This window comes from Neophocaena asiaeorientalis, unplaced genomic scaffold (assembly GCF_003031525.2).
Source record: "Neophocaena asiaeorientalis asiaeorientalis breed wild unplaced genomic scaffold, Neophocaena_asiaeorientalis_V1.1 scaffold254, whole genome shotgun sequence".
Lineage (NCBI taxonomy): Eukaryota > Metazoa > Chordata > Mammalia > Artiodactyla > Phocoenidae > Neophocaena > Neophocaena asiaeorientalis.
In genome coordinates, this window is record NW_020174705.1 from 499,761 (window position 1) to 515,822 (window position 16,062).

At 61.9% G+C, this 16,062-nt stretch overlaps 1 protein-coding gene across 2 annotated transcripts in view; it reads left to right on the plus strand.

Annotated features, from left to right (window-relative positions):
- CAPN15 (calpain 15) overlaps window positions 1-16,062 on the plus strand; it is a 19,497-nt gene that overhangs the window by 3,104 nt on the left and 331 nt on the right. Inside the window, exons 2-11 of one of the 2 annotated variants that reach the window (XM_024759708.1) lie at window positions 4,989-5,283; window positions 10,786-12,211; window positions 12,996-13,204; window positions 13,293-13,476; window positions 13,556-13,779; window positions 14,532-14,657; window positions 14,729-14,881; window positions 15,228-15,389; window positions 15,492-15,718; window positions 15,885-16,062. The exon at window positions 15,885-16,062 is cut by the window's right edge and continues 331 nt beyond it. In XM_024759708.1, the coding sequence (XP_024615476.1) occupies window positions 5,102-5,283; window positions 10,786-12,211; window positions 12,996-13,204; window positions 13,293-13,476; window positions 13,556-13,779; window positions 14,532-14,657; window positions 14,729-14,881; window positions 15,228-15,389; window positions 15,492-15,718; window positions 15,885-16,062 (3,071 nt within the window). In that variant the 5' untranslated portion in view covers window positions 4,989-5,101. The remainder of the gene's footprint in view (window positions 1-4,988; window positions 5,284-10,785; window positions 12,212-12,995; window positions 13,205-13,292; window positions 13,477-13,555; window positions 13,780-14,531; window positions 14,658-14,728; window positions 14,882-15,227; window positions 15,390-15,491; window positions 15,719-15,884) is intronic. The other variant, XM_024759709.1, reaches the window with a different exon arrangement.

Sequence of the window (16,062 nt, forward strand, 5' to 3'; positions counted from 1 at the left end):
ACGAAAGAAAAAAAGAAAAGAAACAAGCACAAAACAAAAAACACAAAAAAAAAAAAAAAAAAAAAAAAAAAAGACACAGGACACGCCGTGACCCTGTCCCCTTCTGGGAGGCAGCCCAGACCCCCGCAGCTTGTCCTTCAGCCTCCGTGCTGGCGAGCTGCCCCTCACACATGGGTTTGATTTTGAGGGGCCTGTCTCCGCTCCTCCCTCCCCAGAAAGCAGGGGCCCGAGAAGCAGAGCAAATCCCACCTGACACCTGCTGGTCGTTTATGTGACCAGTACCATCGGGGCCCTGACTTCTGACCTGTGGCTGGATGCTTTAGGGCTGAGGTGCTGGACAGGCAGAGAAGTCCAGAAACGCCAGCAGAGCGGCCACCTTAGAGTGTGTGCAGGCAGGGATCTGGGGCTCCAGCATTTCTCCCCAAGTTGGATGACAGGGAGGGCTCGTTACCATTTTGTTCCTAGGCCTGGTTCTTAGGGGCGTTGATAGCAATTTTCAGCAGAACCTCCACAGTCTCCTCTCAGAGGTCGACGATGCTGTTGTGGGGTTCTGACCTGGCTTCGGTGGGGGGGGGGACATCTGGGCCTCACAGCACTCCTAGAAAGGACTGGCAGGGGGACATGTGCCCTGTGGGCAGTTGGAGTGGCCAGATGGTGCCAGGACCTGGGTCCAGATGAGTCTCAATGGCTACTGGCTGCTTGCCCAGAGCCCTGCCCCACCTGGGCACCCTTCCCTGGTGGCCCCAGCCATGGGCAGAGCCAGGCTGAGGGAGGCCTTGTTCCCTATGGCCCTGGCTGGCCTAGAGGTAGTTGTGGCCTTGGACCAGGTAGCGAGGAGCAGCTGAGTCAGGCCATACCCCTGGGGCCTCCAACCTCTGGGTGAGGGACAGATGCAGCTTCTAAAGGGACATAGTCCCCGGCCACTTCCCATGGGAGTGTTTCCCTGGGGCAGCGGAGGTGGGGCGGCCTCTGTGTGACCTTTGCCTAGGGGTTGGCCCTGGTCGGTCGACACCACTCTCTGATGGACTCTGGCTCCTGCCGATAAGCCTGGGGGCTGGGGCTGCTGCTCCAGGGGCCAGAGTCCAGACCCTTCCAAGAGAGGGACAAGGCATGCCCTCTGGGTGGATGTGCTCTTGGCAAACCTGCCACGAAGCCTCACCTCCCAAGGCAGAGCCCAGGCACGAGCACCGTGGATTTGTCCGGCTGCAGTGGAGCGGTGTGGGCACCCCCCTCAGAACCCTGCTCCTCACAGCCCTGCAGGCCGCCATGCCCCTGAAGCTTGGGGCTGTGGTCCCGGCATTCTGGGCACACTGCAAGGCAGACATGTCTCCTGGACTGTGTCTGCTGTCCCTTTGGTGCTCCCCAGGTAGAGCCACCACGTCCCCAGTGGCCCAGCCCCTAACTGTCCACCCCACTGCCCTCCCACCTTGCGGGTTTGGGCCCATGAACTGCTGGTGCCTGACCCCTCGAGGGTGACCGTGGGAGGATGCTGTCCTACCCATGCTGGGACAGGGGCCTCCTGGCATGTTGGGGGGGTGTCCCAGCCTGGTTTCTGGAAGGGATGTAGGTGGGTTCATTCACTGTCCTGGCCTGTCCCTCCCTCAGGCAGGAGTACCAGGCTTCATGTCTGGTGGGTGCAGCTGGGGCACCCGGGCACAGGGAGCAATGCTCTGGGAAAGCCTGGGGTCCCCTCACGGCTGCTCTCCCTTCATGCCCCGTCTGGGCTGGTTTTGGGTGGCCTGTTGGGGTTGCTGCAGTTGCGAAAGCACCATTGTTACGAGATGAGATTTAACGAGACTTGCGCCCGGGGCCCTGAGTGGGAGGTGGTGTGCAGTTGGCACATGGCAAACCAGCCAGGCGTGGGGCACATACACTGTGAACACGGCTGGGCGAAGCGTGTACACGCGTGTGGAAGCATTATCAGGCGGCCCGTGTCTGCAGAGCCTGGCTGTCCCAAGGGACTCTGGTGCCCCGTGTGTGTGCCCCGCAGGCTAGCGGGGGCAGTCTGTGCTGATGCCCGCAGGACTCGCGGGAGCCCCCGGAGCATTGGGGGTACAGGGAGTAAGGATCCCGTGCCTCCCCGCCCTGGACCTGGGGTTCAGCCTCTGCCAGGTGTTGGCTCAGCCCTAGTCCTCAGTCGGGTAACCCACCGCGGGAAGTGCCCTGTGGGCAGTGGGACGAGGTGAGCTGGGTGAGGCCGTGGGGTGTCACCCCCGGGACCCAGCTTGCCACCACCAAGACAGGCGCGTTCCACGCAGGGTCCTGAGGAGGCTTCACCCTCGTCCGGCCCTTCATGCTCTTGTCACTCTGGGGGAGGGTCCCCTGCTGTCCCCAGCCGCTGGGGAGTGCTGGTAACGCCAGGTGGGGGGCTGCCATAGCCCTGTGCCTGCCCTTCCCTGAGGCCAGATCTAGGCCACCATCCCACTCAGATCTAGGGCAGCAGTTCCCGAACAAGGGCAAGGAGGCACTGGCTTGGTCTGGGCGGTGGGATAGGCACACCCACCCTTCGGGCCCTCGGGAGGCTGGCATTGCCAGCGTCTGAGCCCAGGCTTCTGCCGGGAGACGCGATTATGTTGCATTGTTCCTGAGACAGAGCAGCCAGGGAGCGGCCCTGGGCAGTGCCGTTGGAGCCCAGGCGGCCTGGGCGCTGGTGAGTGAGTGAAGGATGCAGGAAGGCATGGATGAAAGGACCTGACTCAGGGCGGGAGCACAGGGCCTGGGCCAGGCAGCCAGGGCTCCCCATCACCCCGGCGGGCCGAGCAGGGTGTGGGGGTGTTGGTGCTGCCATCCCCAGAACTCCCCAGAGAGGCCCTTCCAGGTCACCCTCCCCCAACCCTCTTGATTGCAGGGTCAGAGTTTCCTGAAGGTGTGTCGGGAGGCTGGCACGTAGGGTACAGCTGCTGCCGGGCTTGGGTGCAGAGCTGGCCCTGCTTGGTGCCTCGTGTGCTGTTCACATGCGGTACCCCAAGTGTCTGTGACAGGCCTGAGCGCTCAGTCCCCTGAGGCTAAGAGCGTCGGTGAAGAGCAGGCAGGTCCTCACAGGACCTTGGTGCTCCTTCCTCCCAGCGAGCCAGGCCCACAGGCCCCCGGGAGGTCCAGGGCTGTGTCCTCACTCTTCCCTCGGCTCTACCTGCATCAGGCACACGTGCTGCCAGCCCTGACCTGGCTGCGGGTGGACTGTCTGCCCTCCCCCGTCCTTTGCTCTCACAGTGGATGCTGGCCTGGGCCCAGGCTTGAGTAGTCTTGCTCCAGGGACACCTTTCACTGGGCTCAGCTTCAGCTCAAGCCCTCACCTGCTCAGGATTTGGCTGTGAAAGGGGAGTGTCGGAAACGCTTGGGCTCTTTTCCCACAAAGGGTTCCTATGTGGAGTGGGATTCAGGAGCCTGGGGGCTGTTCTAGTTGTTGTGGTGTCCGACTCGTAATCATGGGAGAGGCAGGTGTCTTGAGTGACCCTGCTCGAGGTGGAAGTGACCACTGGGAGTGTGCTCTAGCACAGCCCAGTACGGAAACCTTGGGCAACCATGGCTGCTGCCCCTGGAGTGTGGCCCATCTTCGTGGAGGTGAGCATCAACCACAGTGGAGGAAGGACCTCAACTCAACATAGGTGGTACGTGGTTCACACGGGTTTCATCCGGATTCCAAACTGACCTGGCAGTACATTGGACGTGTTGGGTGATGTAACATATGCTACAGAGATTCTGTTTACCTGTCCTGCCTTTCTTTTGTGGCTGTCGGAGGGTTAGAAATGACACTTGAGGCTCGTGTGATGCTCCCACTGGACGGCACTCCTGTCGGCAGGAGCCTCAGCCCTTCCTTCAGGGTTCAAGTGGGCAGTGTCGGCTTTAAAGGCCACTGGGGCCTCTGCCCCCACCATCGGCTCTGGTCGTACTGAGCAGGGGAGGCCTGAGTGGTAAGTGACTTTCAGGATCTCCAGGCCTTTCGGGCCCTACGCTGCTCTATCCTGTCCATGTCCCTTGGAGGAATGGGTCCAGGTGAACAGTATTGCTACAGGGGACTCGGCTGGTCTAACTGAAGCTGTTATGGGGCAGGGGCCCAGACTTCTCCCACCCCTTCAGCCTCCAGAGCTGCGTGTGCTGCTAGCCACTCAGGTGTGGGCATCCCCACCCGTGTCCCCTGGACGCAGCATGGACCAGTGCTTCAGAGGCCTGGGCGCCCTCCAGCCTGCCTTTGTGCAAGGACGCGTCCACCATTTCCACCCCTGCTGCTGGCCCCTGTGTCCAAGGGACTTGTTTGGAAGCTGGGAGAAGGGTGTCATTGGGTGACGGTGGACCTGGGGGTGGGGGCAGGGCTGCTGGTCACCTCTTTGGCCAAAAAGCCAATTGGACGCCCACCTTGGCCCAGAGCTTGGCCCAGGCAATCTTCCCTGAACCTGACTGGAACTCGCCTTATTTGAAATGAGGTGCACCTGGCCTCCCATTTCAGGGCGGATGATCTTGGGCCCATTGGCCTCCCCCTGGAAGGCGGGCAGCCTCCCAGGTCCCTCCTTGGTCACCCATCTCTGGGTGGAGGGAGCTGTCCCTCCGGAAAGGCCATGGTGGTGACTGCACCTCCCTGTGACTTTGGACTCTGCCCAGTGCCCCCCTCAGAGGCCATCCTGCCAGGGCTCGCCTGCCTCGCTGGGCTCTCTTCCCTTGTTTTTCTTTTCTCTGCCTAAATATCCCCTAAATCCTTTCTTTTAAGGCTGATACCCTTTTGGCCAGCGACCGTGGCACAGCCGCTCCTCCCCTGTGGGAGCAGAGAGGGGGGTGCCACTCCAGGGTGGAGGCGAGCTGTGCGCCGGGGCTGCAGCCCTGTCGGGACCCTGGCTGTGGGGACCCCTAATTTGGGCTCTCCTTTGCCACCCCAAGGCCACTTGTGTGCTGGGAACCTCCCTGGGCTCCTGGGGGCTTGGTGCCTGTGAATCACGCTGTCTCTTCTCTCTCTATTCTCTGTGTCATTTCTGTTGTTGTTGTGTGACTCGGACCAGCCCGGCCGCCCTGTCTCCTGCGTGGGTGCCCTCCTCCATGCTCCACCTCGCCAGCCGCCGCCGGCCACATGTGACCAGGCCCGGCTCTCAGCGTGGCCACTGTCGCAGGGGCCATGGGGAGCTCCGCCTCCTCGCTGGCCACTGAGACCAAGTCGGACCACGGCTTCCCCAGGGGACTGCCCTACCCAGGGCCCCCGGCAGCGGCCGGCTGGTGTAGGAGCAGCCCTGGGGGGCCTGTCTGGGGTGACACCCTGGTCACCCGACAGCACCAGCCCCCACGCCCCCGGGCCCGAAGGTAAGAAGGTGGAGATGGCGTGGCCCCAAGGGACCCTGCGGGGCGGGTGCTGCTGCCAGGTGCCCCTTCCTCGGCAGAGGGACTTTCAGAGAAGTGGGGTCCCTGTTCCTTAGGGTCCTCTGGCAACTCATATCCCCCCAGACACCTGAGAGGCTCTGGGGTTGTTCACTCAGTAGAGAAGGCCTGGGATGCTGGCCCTTCCTGGAGCCGGGCTTCAGGTCTCGCCTGGCTGGTCGGAGGTGGTTGGGACGGGACCTTGCAGCCCACCTTGAGCCCGGGGGCTTGCTTGTCTGCTGGAGCTGGAGCTTCTTGCTGGGTGGGGAGGGGCAGGGGCACAGCATGCACCAAGAATGCTGGCTTGCTTCCCATGGGATTTGGGGGGCACTGCCCTGGCCCCCCAGCCGTGCGTGGTACCCTGCGCTGATGTGGCTGCCTGCAAGGGAGCAGAGGGGGGCGTGGGTCCCCGCTGGCAAGGCTGCACACGCCAGCTCCCGCCAGCTGCAGCCGTGGCTGCACTCAGACCCACCCAGGCTGTCCTGGATCACCTGGAGAGCTTCCCCTTGGGGTGCTGGGGTGACGGGCGTGGGGCAGCCCGGGTACTGTGCCCACTGCTCACGTCTGGGTGGGTTGGGCTCCAACGTCAGCCACACACACACTGACGCCCCTGCCTTTGCCCCGTCCTGTGGCCTCACTGGAGGGAGAGGTACCTGGTGCACAGCAGACACTCAGGGTCCATGGACCTCTGGCCAGAGGTAGCCTCACTCTCCTGGGCCCACACGCCTGGGCTTAGTGGGTAGCAGACACCCTCCTCCATCTCCCGGAGGCCCCTGCCAGCCGCCCTTGGCTGTCACTTCTCTCAGACACAGCTCACTTGTGCAGGACAGTTTCCTGGTGTCTGTGGGCCCCATGCATGTCCTGGGCTCACCGTCTAGGTGGCCAGCAGGCGTGTGGGAGCAGGACCCGCCTCCTGGGAGGCTTCAGGGGTAGTATGAGTGGTCTTGTCTGAGTTACCCTTAGTGGATGGAGTCATGAGGGCTTGAGGTCCAGGGGGATGTGCTGGGAAGCAGATGGTGGCAGGCACCAGGAGTTAGCAAATCGCCTCAGTTCACTTGTTACTGTATCAGTGACACGTTTTATTGGGGTGTAACGTAACCTACCGCCAGATCCTCCGCTCCTAAGCGTGGGGCTCAGTGGTTTTAGTCCATGTGTGCGGTTGTGCAGCCATCAGCACAATCCAGTTTCACAGCATCTCCGAGACCCCATCTCCTGCCCATCTGCAGTCACCTCCCACCCCCTGGAAATCACTCATCCACTTTTGGTCTTTGTGGATTTGCCACAGAGACCAAAAGTGGACATTTTACGTTTTACGTCAAGGGAATCATACCTTTGTGTTTGTTTCTCTCACCGAGCATTGTGTTCTCTGGGCTCATCCACGGTGTAGTATCAGTGCTTCACTTCTTTTATGGCTGAATGATGCTCCACTGTGTGGAGTTTATCTGCTTATTAGTTGATAGACGTTTGGGTTCTTTGCCCATGGATTTTATGAATCTGCTGCCGTGAACACTTGTGTACCAGTTTTTGCATGGACGTGTGTTTTCCCTTCTCTTGGGTAGATACATAGAAGTGAGTTGCTCGTGTTTATTGTAAGTTTATGTTTAACTTTCTGAGAAACGGCCAGGCTGTTTTCCACAGTGGCTGCAGTGTTTCCTATCCCCACCAGCCGGGCAGGGAGGGTTCTGTTTTCTCTCAACCCTCCCAATGCTGTTACCGCCCACGGTTCTGATCCTGGCCTCCTGGTGGTTTGAGGTGGTCGCTCATGCTGGTTTCATCAGCTTATCCCCAGTGGCTGGTGCGCCTCTTCACGCCTTTCTCCATGCACACGTGTCATTTTATTTCTGCGTATTTATGTCCTCAGGATAAATCGCCAGGGGTAGAATTACTGGGGCAGGGGGCGGGGGGGCTGCAGCGAGCAGCAGAGGTGGCGACCCTGTGCCCCAGCGCGTGTGTGCCTGTTGGATCTTGGCTCACACTGACCAGCGAGCGGCCTGGGCGGGCAGCGCCCTCTCTCACTCTCTGGCCTCCCGCCAGGCCTCTCCGCAGGCTGGCGCATCCGGCCTGGCACTCCAGGCAGGTACTGTCTGCCCCTGGGAGCAAGTTGTGGGAAGAGCTGCCAGTGACCTTGAGGAATCCAGACACCCAGCATGGACACTAGAAGGAGCGGCACAGGGGGCTGGGCGCCACAGATGCAGGAAGAGGGGCAGAAAGGTCGGCTGCTAGGACCCCTCCCCACACCCATACCTGGACACGTGGACATGCACGTGCGGACGGTCCGGCTGACTCTTCCCCTGCTCTCATGGGCCCCGAGCATCGTGCGGACACCCGCCGCACGCAGCCCACCCTTCACTGAAGAGCCTCCAGGTCTGGGCATGACACCCACCACCAAGCCAGGCCAGGAGCTGCGAGGCCTTGAGGAGTAACGGGCATCCACCACCTATGAGCTCGGGCCTCCCCTGGGTACACAGAGGCGGAGAGGACAGCCCAAGGCTGGCTGAGGACGACCTTAGAGGGAGGGGCCCACGTGCACCTCAGAACCAGCAAGGGGTCAGGTGGCGACATTCTGCCTGGCAGCCTGGGCTTGGGTCTGCTGGCCTGACCGAGCAAGGTCCTTGAGTGGGGGCAATACTTAGTCCTCTCAGCTTTTTTGCGGAGGAAAATGCCGTCCCCAGGCTCCTGCAGACCCTGCGTGTCACAGGCCCTTCCATCACCTCCCTTTTGAATTGGAGCCGAGTGTTGCAGCCCCAGAGAATTGAGGGCAAAGCCAGGTATTTGGTGTCCGTTTCCCACTTGGCTGGCCTTCCTGTCGTGCGGAGTAACACCCGTGTCCTGGAGTTCAGTATGCTGGTCTCCGACTTGCAGGCTTTGTCTGGTGCTCTGGCCTCACCTCGGACACTCTAGGGATCCAGGTCCTGGGCCCCCAGCACATCAGGGTGGCCGTGAGGGTGACCCTGTGTGTGGAGACCGGAGCAGGGTAGTTGAGGGGGTGGGGCAAAGGCCCAGGGCTCCTCTGGACACCTGGTCGCTGACCCCAGAGCCACTTCATCTCCGCCCACCTGGTGACGCTGAGGTGTGGGCCACAGGTGTCCCTGAGGGAGCATAGCTCCCACCGCCTCCAGGTGTCACCTGCTGTGTGTCCTGGGTGTGGCCTCATGTTCATCCGGCCAAGGGACTGGCCAGCTGTTGGGTCATGAGAGTGGGTGGGACTTGGGCTCTCTCCCCATCCTGTGTCTTCTCAGCATGTCTGGGACCACCAGGGGCCTGGAGCTGAGGGCAGGTGTGTCCTAGGAGGGCCCCAGGCCCACCTGTCCTGTGCTGGGGGCGGGAGCCCGAGTCTTCTCCCTGGACACCCCTCTGCCAGGAGCAGGTGGGGCACCCAGGGCAAAAGACCATCCTCTGAGCCTGGGGCCCATGTGGAGGCTGCCCGGGACGCAGCGTGTGTGTGCACGTGTGTGTCTGTGTGGGCACACATGCGCCCACACCTTGACCGTGGGCCCTTCTGTCAGTGGGGAGCAGCAGGGGATGCTCCAGTCATCTCCAGGCAGATTTCTTAGGCTTTTGGTAGTGCAGAAGACAAGGCCAAAGCTGACCTGGCCAGGCCCCACCCCCGTGCTGGTCGCCCCAGGGCCCATCCACCCACTTGGGTGCTGTGGGCAGCCTGTGAGTCTCAGCCACATGCCCGAGAAGACGGCTTCACAGTTTGCTCTGGGCCAAGGAACAGTCGCGCTGCTCGGGGGACATTTTTTGTTTGTTTTTTTAAATATTTATTTATTTGGCTGAGCTGGGTCTTAGTTACGGCATGTGGGATCTTTAGTTGCGGCATGCGGGATCTTTAATTGAGGCATGCGGATCTTTAGTTGCGGCGTGTGGGATCTAGTTCCCTCACCAGGGATCGAACCCAGGCCCCCTGTATTGGAAGTGTGGAGTCTTAACCACTGCACCACCAGGGAAGTCCCTTGTTTGTTTTTTTTGAAGAGGGAAGTTTTCTTTCTTCCTGAAAGATTTGGCACAAACATACCATAAGAAGCACAAGCTTCATGACTTGTTATGAAGAACAGTTGACTTTTCTGCCAAGCAGAGCAGCTACAGTCAGGGTAGGAGACTGTGTGTGGAGTGTGGACGCCCCTCGCACCCGGGTTAGTCCTCAAGAGGCGGGTTGCGGGGCCAGCTCTGCCCACCCCAGAGGCTGCCAGAGCCCTGCTCCCACCCCCCTCCTCAGCCCCCAGGAACCATCAGGCTCCTCTCTGCCTTTGGGTTTGCCCATCCTGAACATTTCCTGTGGATGGAATCACACCACATGTGGCCTCTTGTGTCTTCCGGGGCTCGTTGGTGTTGTGTGTTGGTGCTTCGTTCTTGGTTGCTGAATGATATTCCATGTTTCATTTATCCATTTATTCATTGATGGATACTTGGGTTGTTTACACTTTTTGACTGTTGTAAGCAGGTCTGCCATGAACATGTGTGGGTGTGTGTTTGTGAAAAGCACCAGTTTTCAATTCTTTGAGCATATACCTAGGGGTGGAATAGCAGGGTCACAATTGTGGTAAGTTTGTTTAACTTTTTGAGGAACCGTCACACTTTTCCAAAGCAACTGTAATATTTTACATTCCCACCAGCAACGTAGGGAAGGCCTGTGGTTTCTCCACATCCTCACCAGTGCTGTTACCGTCTGCCCTGTTGGGTGTGAGGTGGTACCTTGTAGTAGTTTGATTTGCATTTTCCTGATGGCTGCTGGTGCTGAGCATCTTTTCATGGGCTTTTTGTGTATCTCTGGGGGAGTCTTTTCAAGTCCTCTGCCCATTTTTAAAATAATACTTATTTACTTATTTGGCTGTGCTGGGTCTTAGTTGCAGCATGTGGGATCTTCTAGTTGTGGCGTGCGGGATCTAGTTCCCCAACCAGGGATCAAACTCCAGTTCCCTGCATTGGGAGCACGGAGTCTTAACCACTGGACCACCAGGGAAGTCCCCATATCTGCCCATTTTTAAAAACAGGTTGTTTGTTGTGTAGTTATAAGAACTTTTTATATATTCTGGATACTAGACCCTGATCAGAAATAGATGATGGGCATATATTTTCTCCTGTAGGTTATCTTTTCACTTTCTTCATGGTGTGCTTTGAAGCACGGAAGTTGTTAATTTTGATGAAGTTCTTTTTTTCCCCCTTTGTTTGCCTGTACTTTTGGTGTCATATCTAAGAATACGTTGCCAAATCCAAAGTCATGAAGATTTACTCACATTTTCTTCTTCAAAGAGTTTTACAGATTTCGTTCTTACATTTAGGTCATTGATCCATTTTGAGTTAATTGTTGAATATGGCATGAGGTAAGGCTCTGGCTCATTCTTTAGCATTTAAACCCAGCACCATTGATTGAAAAGACTGTCTGTGCCCCATTGAATAATCTTGACACCCTTGTCAAAAATCACTGACCGCGGCCTTCCCTTGCAGCCACACGCACTCGCCCGGGCCCATGGCTGCAGTCGGGGAGTGGTCCTGCGCGCGCTGCACCTTCCTGAACCCGGCCGGCCAGCGCCAGTGCTCCATCTGCGAGGCCCCACGGCACAAGCCTGACCTCGACCAGATCCTGCGGCTCAGCGTGGAGGAACAGAAGTGGCCCTGCACCCGTTGCACATTCCGCAACCTCCTGGGCAGGGGAGCCTGCGAAGTGTGCGGCTTTGCCCCTGAGCCTGTCCCCGGGGCCTCCCTGCTACCCGTCATCAACGGGGTCCTGCCGGAGCCCAAGGGCAGCTGCGGGGAGGAGGCAGGGCCTGCACAGACGGCAGGGCTGGCGGCCATGGAGCCAGCTGGGGGGCAGCCGGAGGAGGTGGAGGGGGAGGAGGGGGGCGCGGCCGCAACTGGGAGTGGCTGGGCCTGCCAGCGCTGCACACTGCACAACACGCCCGTGGCCAGCTCCTGCTCGGCCTGTGGGGGGCCGCGGAAACTCTCGCTGCCCAGGATTCCTCCCGAGGCCCTGGTGGTCCCAGAAGTCGTGGCTCCCGCAGGCTTCCCCATCATGCCTGCCCCGCCCCAGCCCGGGGAAGGCGCTGATGCCAACCCTCCCTCTGCTGCAGACCAGGAGCCCCCCCGGGGGCCACCCTTCAGCCCCTTCTCGCCTACCCTCCAGAACAACCCTGTGCCTCGCAGCCGCCGCGAGGTGCCCCCCCAGCTGCAGCCACCGGTGCCTGAGGCCACCCAGCCCTCGCCCTCTGCCAGCTCCAAGGGGCCCCCCCAGGGCCTGGGGCGGACCGCGGCTGGGGCCTCCCGCCTGGCAGAGCTACTGTCGGGCAAGCGGCTGAGCTTCCTGGAGGAAGAGGCAGCGGAGGGTGGCACCACGCTGCGCCCACCTGGTCCCGCCAGCCCTGCCCACTGTGAGGCTGGCACCACACCGGGCAGCGACGTCATTGACCTGGCCGGCGACACCGTGCGCTACACGCCCGCTAGCCCCTCCAGCCCTGACTTTACTACCTGGTCGTGTGCCAAGTGCACGCTCAGGAACCCCACAGCTGCCTCCCGCTGCACGGCGTGCGGCTGCTCCAAGCTGCATGGCTTCCAGGAGCACAGCGAGCCTCCCACCCGATGCCCCGACTGCAGCGCAGACAAGCCCGGGCCCTGCTTAGCCCACAAGGCTGGCCACCTCTTTCCCACAGCACCGTCTGAGCGCCTGGGCCAGTGGGCTTGCCCAGCCTGCACCCTACTCAACACACCCCGAGCCAAGCACTGTGCCGCCTGCCACACCCCCCAGCTCCTGGTGACCCAGCGCCGGGGCACAGCGCCCCTGAGACGCAGGGAGAGCATGCACGTGGAGAAGCGGCGGCAGACGGACGAGGGCGAGGCCAAGGCCCTATGGGAGAACATTGTGGCCTTCTGCCGGGAGGTGAGGCCCCTCTGCATCGTCTGTCCTTCCCCACTGTCTCTTCTCCAGCTTGGGGGAGGGTGGGACTCTCTTCCCAAAGCTCAGAGCACTAGCTGGCCCTGAACTTGGGTGGGGCCACCAGGTCACTGCCCGCCTGAGTGTGCTGGGCCCTTCTCCCTGTGTCCACAAGGGTCCATGACCCCACATTCCGTGGTCCTGACCCCTCGGCCCCGCTGTGAGTTCCTGCAGATGGTGGCCCCACAGGGAGGTGGGGACAGGTAGCAGCTTCACGCCAACAGGCAGGCCTGGTGCTTCCCACAGCCGCAGAAACCCTGCTGAAACTCAGGGTTGGGGTGCCCCTTCATGCCTTCTTCCCTTGGAGCTGCAGGAGGGCTGAGCCCAGGGCATCACCCACCCCCAGGGGCACCTGGAGAGGGTGTCCGTCCCCTCTCATGCTGCTACCCTCTGTCACTGCTGGCAGCCCATCCATGAGCTTGTGTTCTGGCTGCCCTGCCCCTGTCAGGTCCCCCCACTTTTCTTCCTGGAGCCTTCGGTGCAGTGGGCTGTGCAGGGAGGCCACCCAGGCTCCCTGCGACCCATGCCCACCATGCAGCCTACAGGCTGGGCACTGTACCCTCTCCCTGGGGCTCACATACTTCCCACTGACCTGTTGCCCGGCCAAGCCATCCACAGGGGTCAGGGGGCTACACATGTGCCCACCTCTTCCTCTGGGGCTCAGGCAGCAGGATGCTCTCTTGGGCAGTGGGTCCAGCCTGACCTGAGCCTGTGGCCATGGTCTCTGCAGAATGGCGTGAACTTTGTGGATGACAGCTTTCCCCCTGGACCTAAGTCTGTGGGCTTCCCCGCGGGTGACAGCGTCCAGCAGCGTGTGCGACAGTGGCTGAGGCCCCACGAGATCAACTGCTCCGTGTTCAGGGACCACAGTACCTCGTGGTCCGTGTTCCACACTCTCCGGCCCTCAGACATCCTTCAGGGGCTCCTGGGGAACTGCTGGTGAGTTTGGGGCACCCACTCAGGGGTGGGCTGCCAGTGGGCGGCAGGCAGGCAGGCCGTGTTCTCCGTGAGCCCCAACCTCACGCAGGTTCCTGAGTGCGCTGGCGGTGCTGGCCGAGCGGCCGGACCTGGTCGAGCGGGTGATGGTCACGCGCAGCCTGTGTGCAGAGGGCGCCTACCAGGTGCGGCTCTGCAAGGATGGCACGTGGACAACGGTGCTGGTGGACGACATGCTGCCCTGCGACGAGGCCGGCTTCCTCCTCTTTTCCCAGGTGGCGCCGGCGGGCGCGGGGTGGGCGGCAGGCATGGGCCGGGCGGCAGCAGGCCTCACAACTCCAGCCCCCCCTGCAGGCTCAGCGCAAGCAGCTGTGGGTGGCCCTCATCGAGAAGGCTCTGGCCAAGCTGCATGGCTCCTACTTTGCCCTTCAGGCCGGGCGCGCCATCGAGGGCCTGGCCACACTCACCGGCGCCCCCTGTGAGAGCTTGGCCTTGCAGCTCAGCTCCACGAACCCCCGCGAGGAACCAGTTGACACTGACCTCATCTGGGCCAAAATGCTGAGTTCTAAGGAGGCTGGGTAAGAGGGGTGGCCATGCTGGGGCATGGAGTAGTGGGAGAGGCAGGGCCAGCGCCCTCTGACCTGTACCACGTCTCACAAGATATCTCGGGCATGGGCTGACCCCAGCTGGAGCCTGGCTCCCGTGTTGCACTGGCCGTCCCACCTGCCCTGGCAGGGTAGCAGCAGGCAGGATGCTGTCTGTTGGCCTGTACATTGAAGGCCCTGTCCTGACTTGGGCTGGTGGTGGCCATCAGCGTCCTTGTGGAACTGTGTGGAGTAAGCCCCACAGAGGCACCTGGCAGCAGCAGCCGGGGCAGACAGGTTGGGGGAGTCGGGGGACTTCTGAGCCCCAGCACGCATTGGCCAGTGTCTGGGGAGGGTCCTTGACCCCAGGCCTGGGAGAGACAGCTCATTGGTGCTAGGACCCTTGCACTCAGCTGTTGCTGGGCAGTTAGGTGGCCCCACCCCTCAGGGAGCCGCAGCCCTGAGCTGGCAGGATCAGCCGGCCTCACCAGGCCTCCGAAGGCCCTGGGTCTGCCTGTCCCCCAGCCCAAGCCCTCTGAGCTCTTGGGCCAGCACTTCCTGAGTCCCATGTGTCTCATGTGGGTCTCCCAGAGGCAGGGAGGGTCCCCTATCTCGTGCTGCACCTCCCCGGAGGCAGGTCTGGGCCGGCAGGGGTCCCCTGGAGAGTGAGCCCACCCCCCCTCCCCCATCATTAAGGCCCGTTACTCAGGGGCTCCCTGGTCAGCGTGGCTGCTTTGCCTGCACAGATTCCTCATGGGCGCCTCCTGTGGGGGAGGCAACATGAAGGTGGACGATGCTGCCTACGAGAGCCTGGGCCTGCGCCCCCGCCACGCCTACTCCATCCTGGACGTCCGTGATGTCCAGGGCTCCAGGTAAGTGTGAGCGTGTGGATGTGGCAGGGGCGTGGGGGCATGAGAGTGGCCTTCAACCCTGTGGTCCGCAGGCTCTTGCGCCTTCGTAACCCGTGGGGCCGCTTCTCCTGGAACGGCAGCTGGTCGGACGAGTGGCCGCACTGGCCGGGGCATCTGCGGAGCGAGCTCATGCCGCACGGCAGCAGCGAAGGCGTCTTCTGGATGGAGTACAGCGACTTCATCAGGTACTGGACGCTGGGCAGCCACGTCCAGTGTCGGCCCCATGGCTGCCCTGCTCGCCCCAGTGTATGCGGTGTCCTTCCTGCCAACCAGAGGCCTGGTCCATCCTGGAATTCGGGTCAGCACAGGGTGGGGGTGTTTCTGCCAGGACTCTGTCTGTGGGTCAGCCTTACGGCCTGACGCCCCCTGGTGGTGTCCACAGGCAACAGCCAAGACCAGGGCTTCTGGGACACTGATCCCAAGAGATCCCGATGGGCAGGATGCCTGCTGGGGTTACCCTGCCCAGGGACGGGCGCCGTGTCCGGGGGGAGGGTGGGGGCTGCTCAGCAGGGCTGTCCTCTCGCTGCCCAGGTACTTTGACTCCGTGGACATCTGCAAGGTGCACTCGGACTGGCAGGAGGCACGAGTGCAGGGCTGCTTCCCCAGCTCGGCCAGCGGGCCGGTGGGCGTGACGGCCCTCACGGTGCTGGAGCGTGCATCCCTGGAGTTCGCCCTCTTCCAGGAGGGCAGCAGGTGGGTGGGGGCCGGGCGGCAGGGGTGGGGCCTGGCCGGGGTGCAAGGGGCGGGACAGCTGGGCAGGACCTGGCCACCCGTGACCCCTGCGGGCCACCGCAGGCGCACGGACTCGGTGGACAGCCACCTCCTGGACCTGTGCGTCTTGGTGTTCCGGGCTTCCTTCGGCAGTGGTGGCCGCCTGAGCCTGGGCCGCCTGCTGGCCCACAGCAAGCGTGCAGTCAAGAAGTTTGTCAACTGCGACGTGATGCTGGAGCCCGGCGAGTACGCCGTGGTGTGCTGTGCCTTCAACCACTGGGGCCCTGCACCGGGCCCACCAGCCGCACAGGGTGAGCGACCCACGCCCGCCCACACAACCCCAACCCCGGCCCAGCATGGACCCCCACCCATGCCTTCTGGCCGCTCCGCAGGGTAACCACCCTGCCACACCAGCACAGCCCTGCCTGCACCCAGTGGGGATGTCTGCCCGCTCTCCTCACCCAGTGCCCCCCACAGTCTCCGGCCCCTCAGCGGGGGTCCCTCGCGGCACCCCGGAGCCGCCCGGCCACGTGCTGGCCGTGTACAGCTCCAGACTCGTCATGGTGGAGCCCGTGGAGGCCCAGCCGACCACGCTGGCAGACGCCATCATCCTGCTCACGGAGAGCAGGGGCGAGCGGCACGAGGTGGGCGTGGG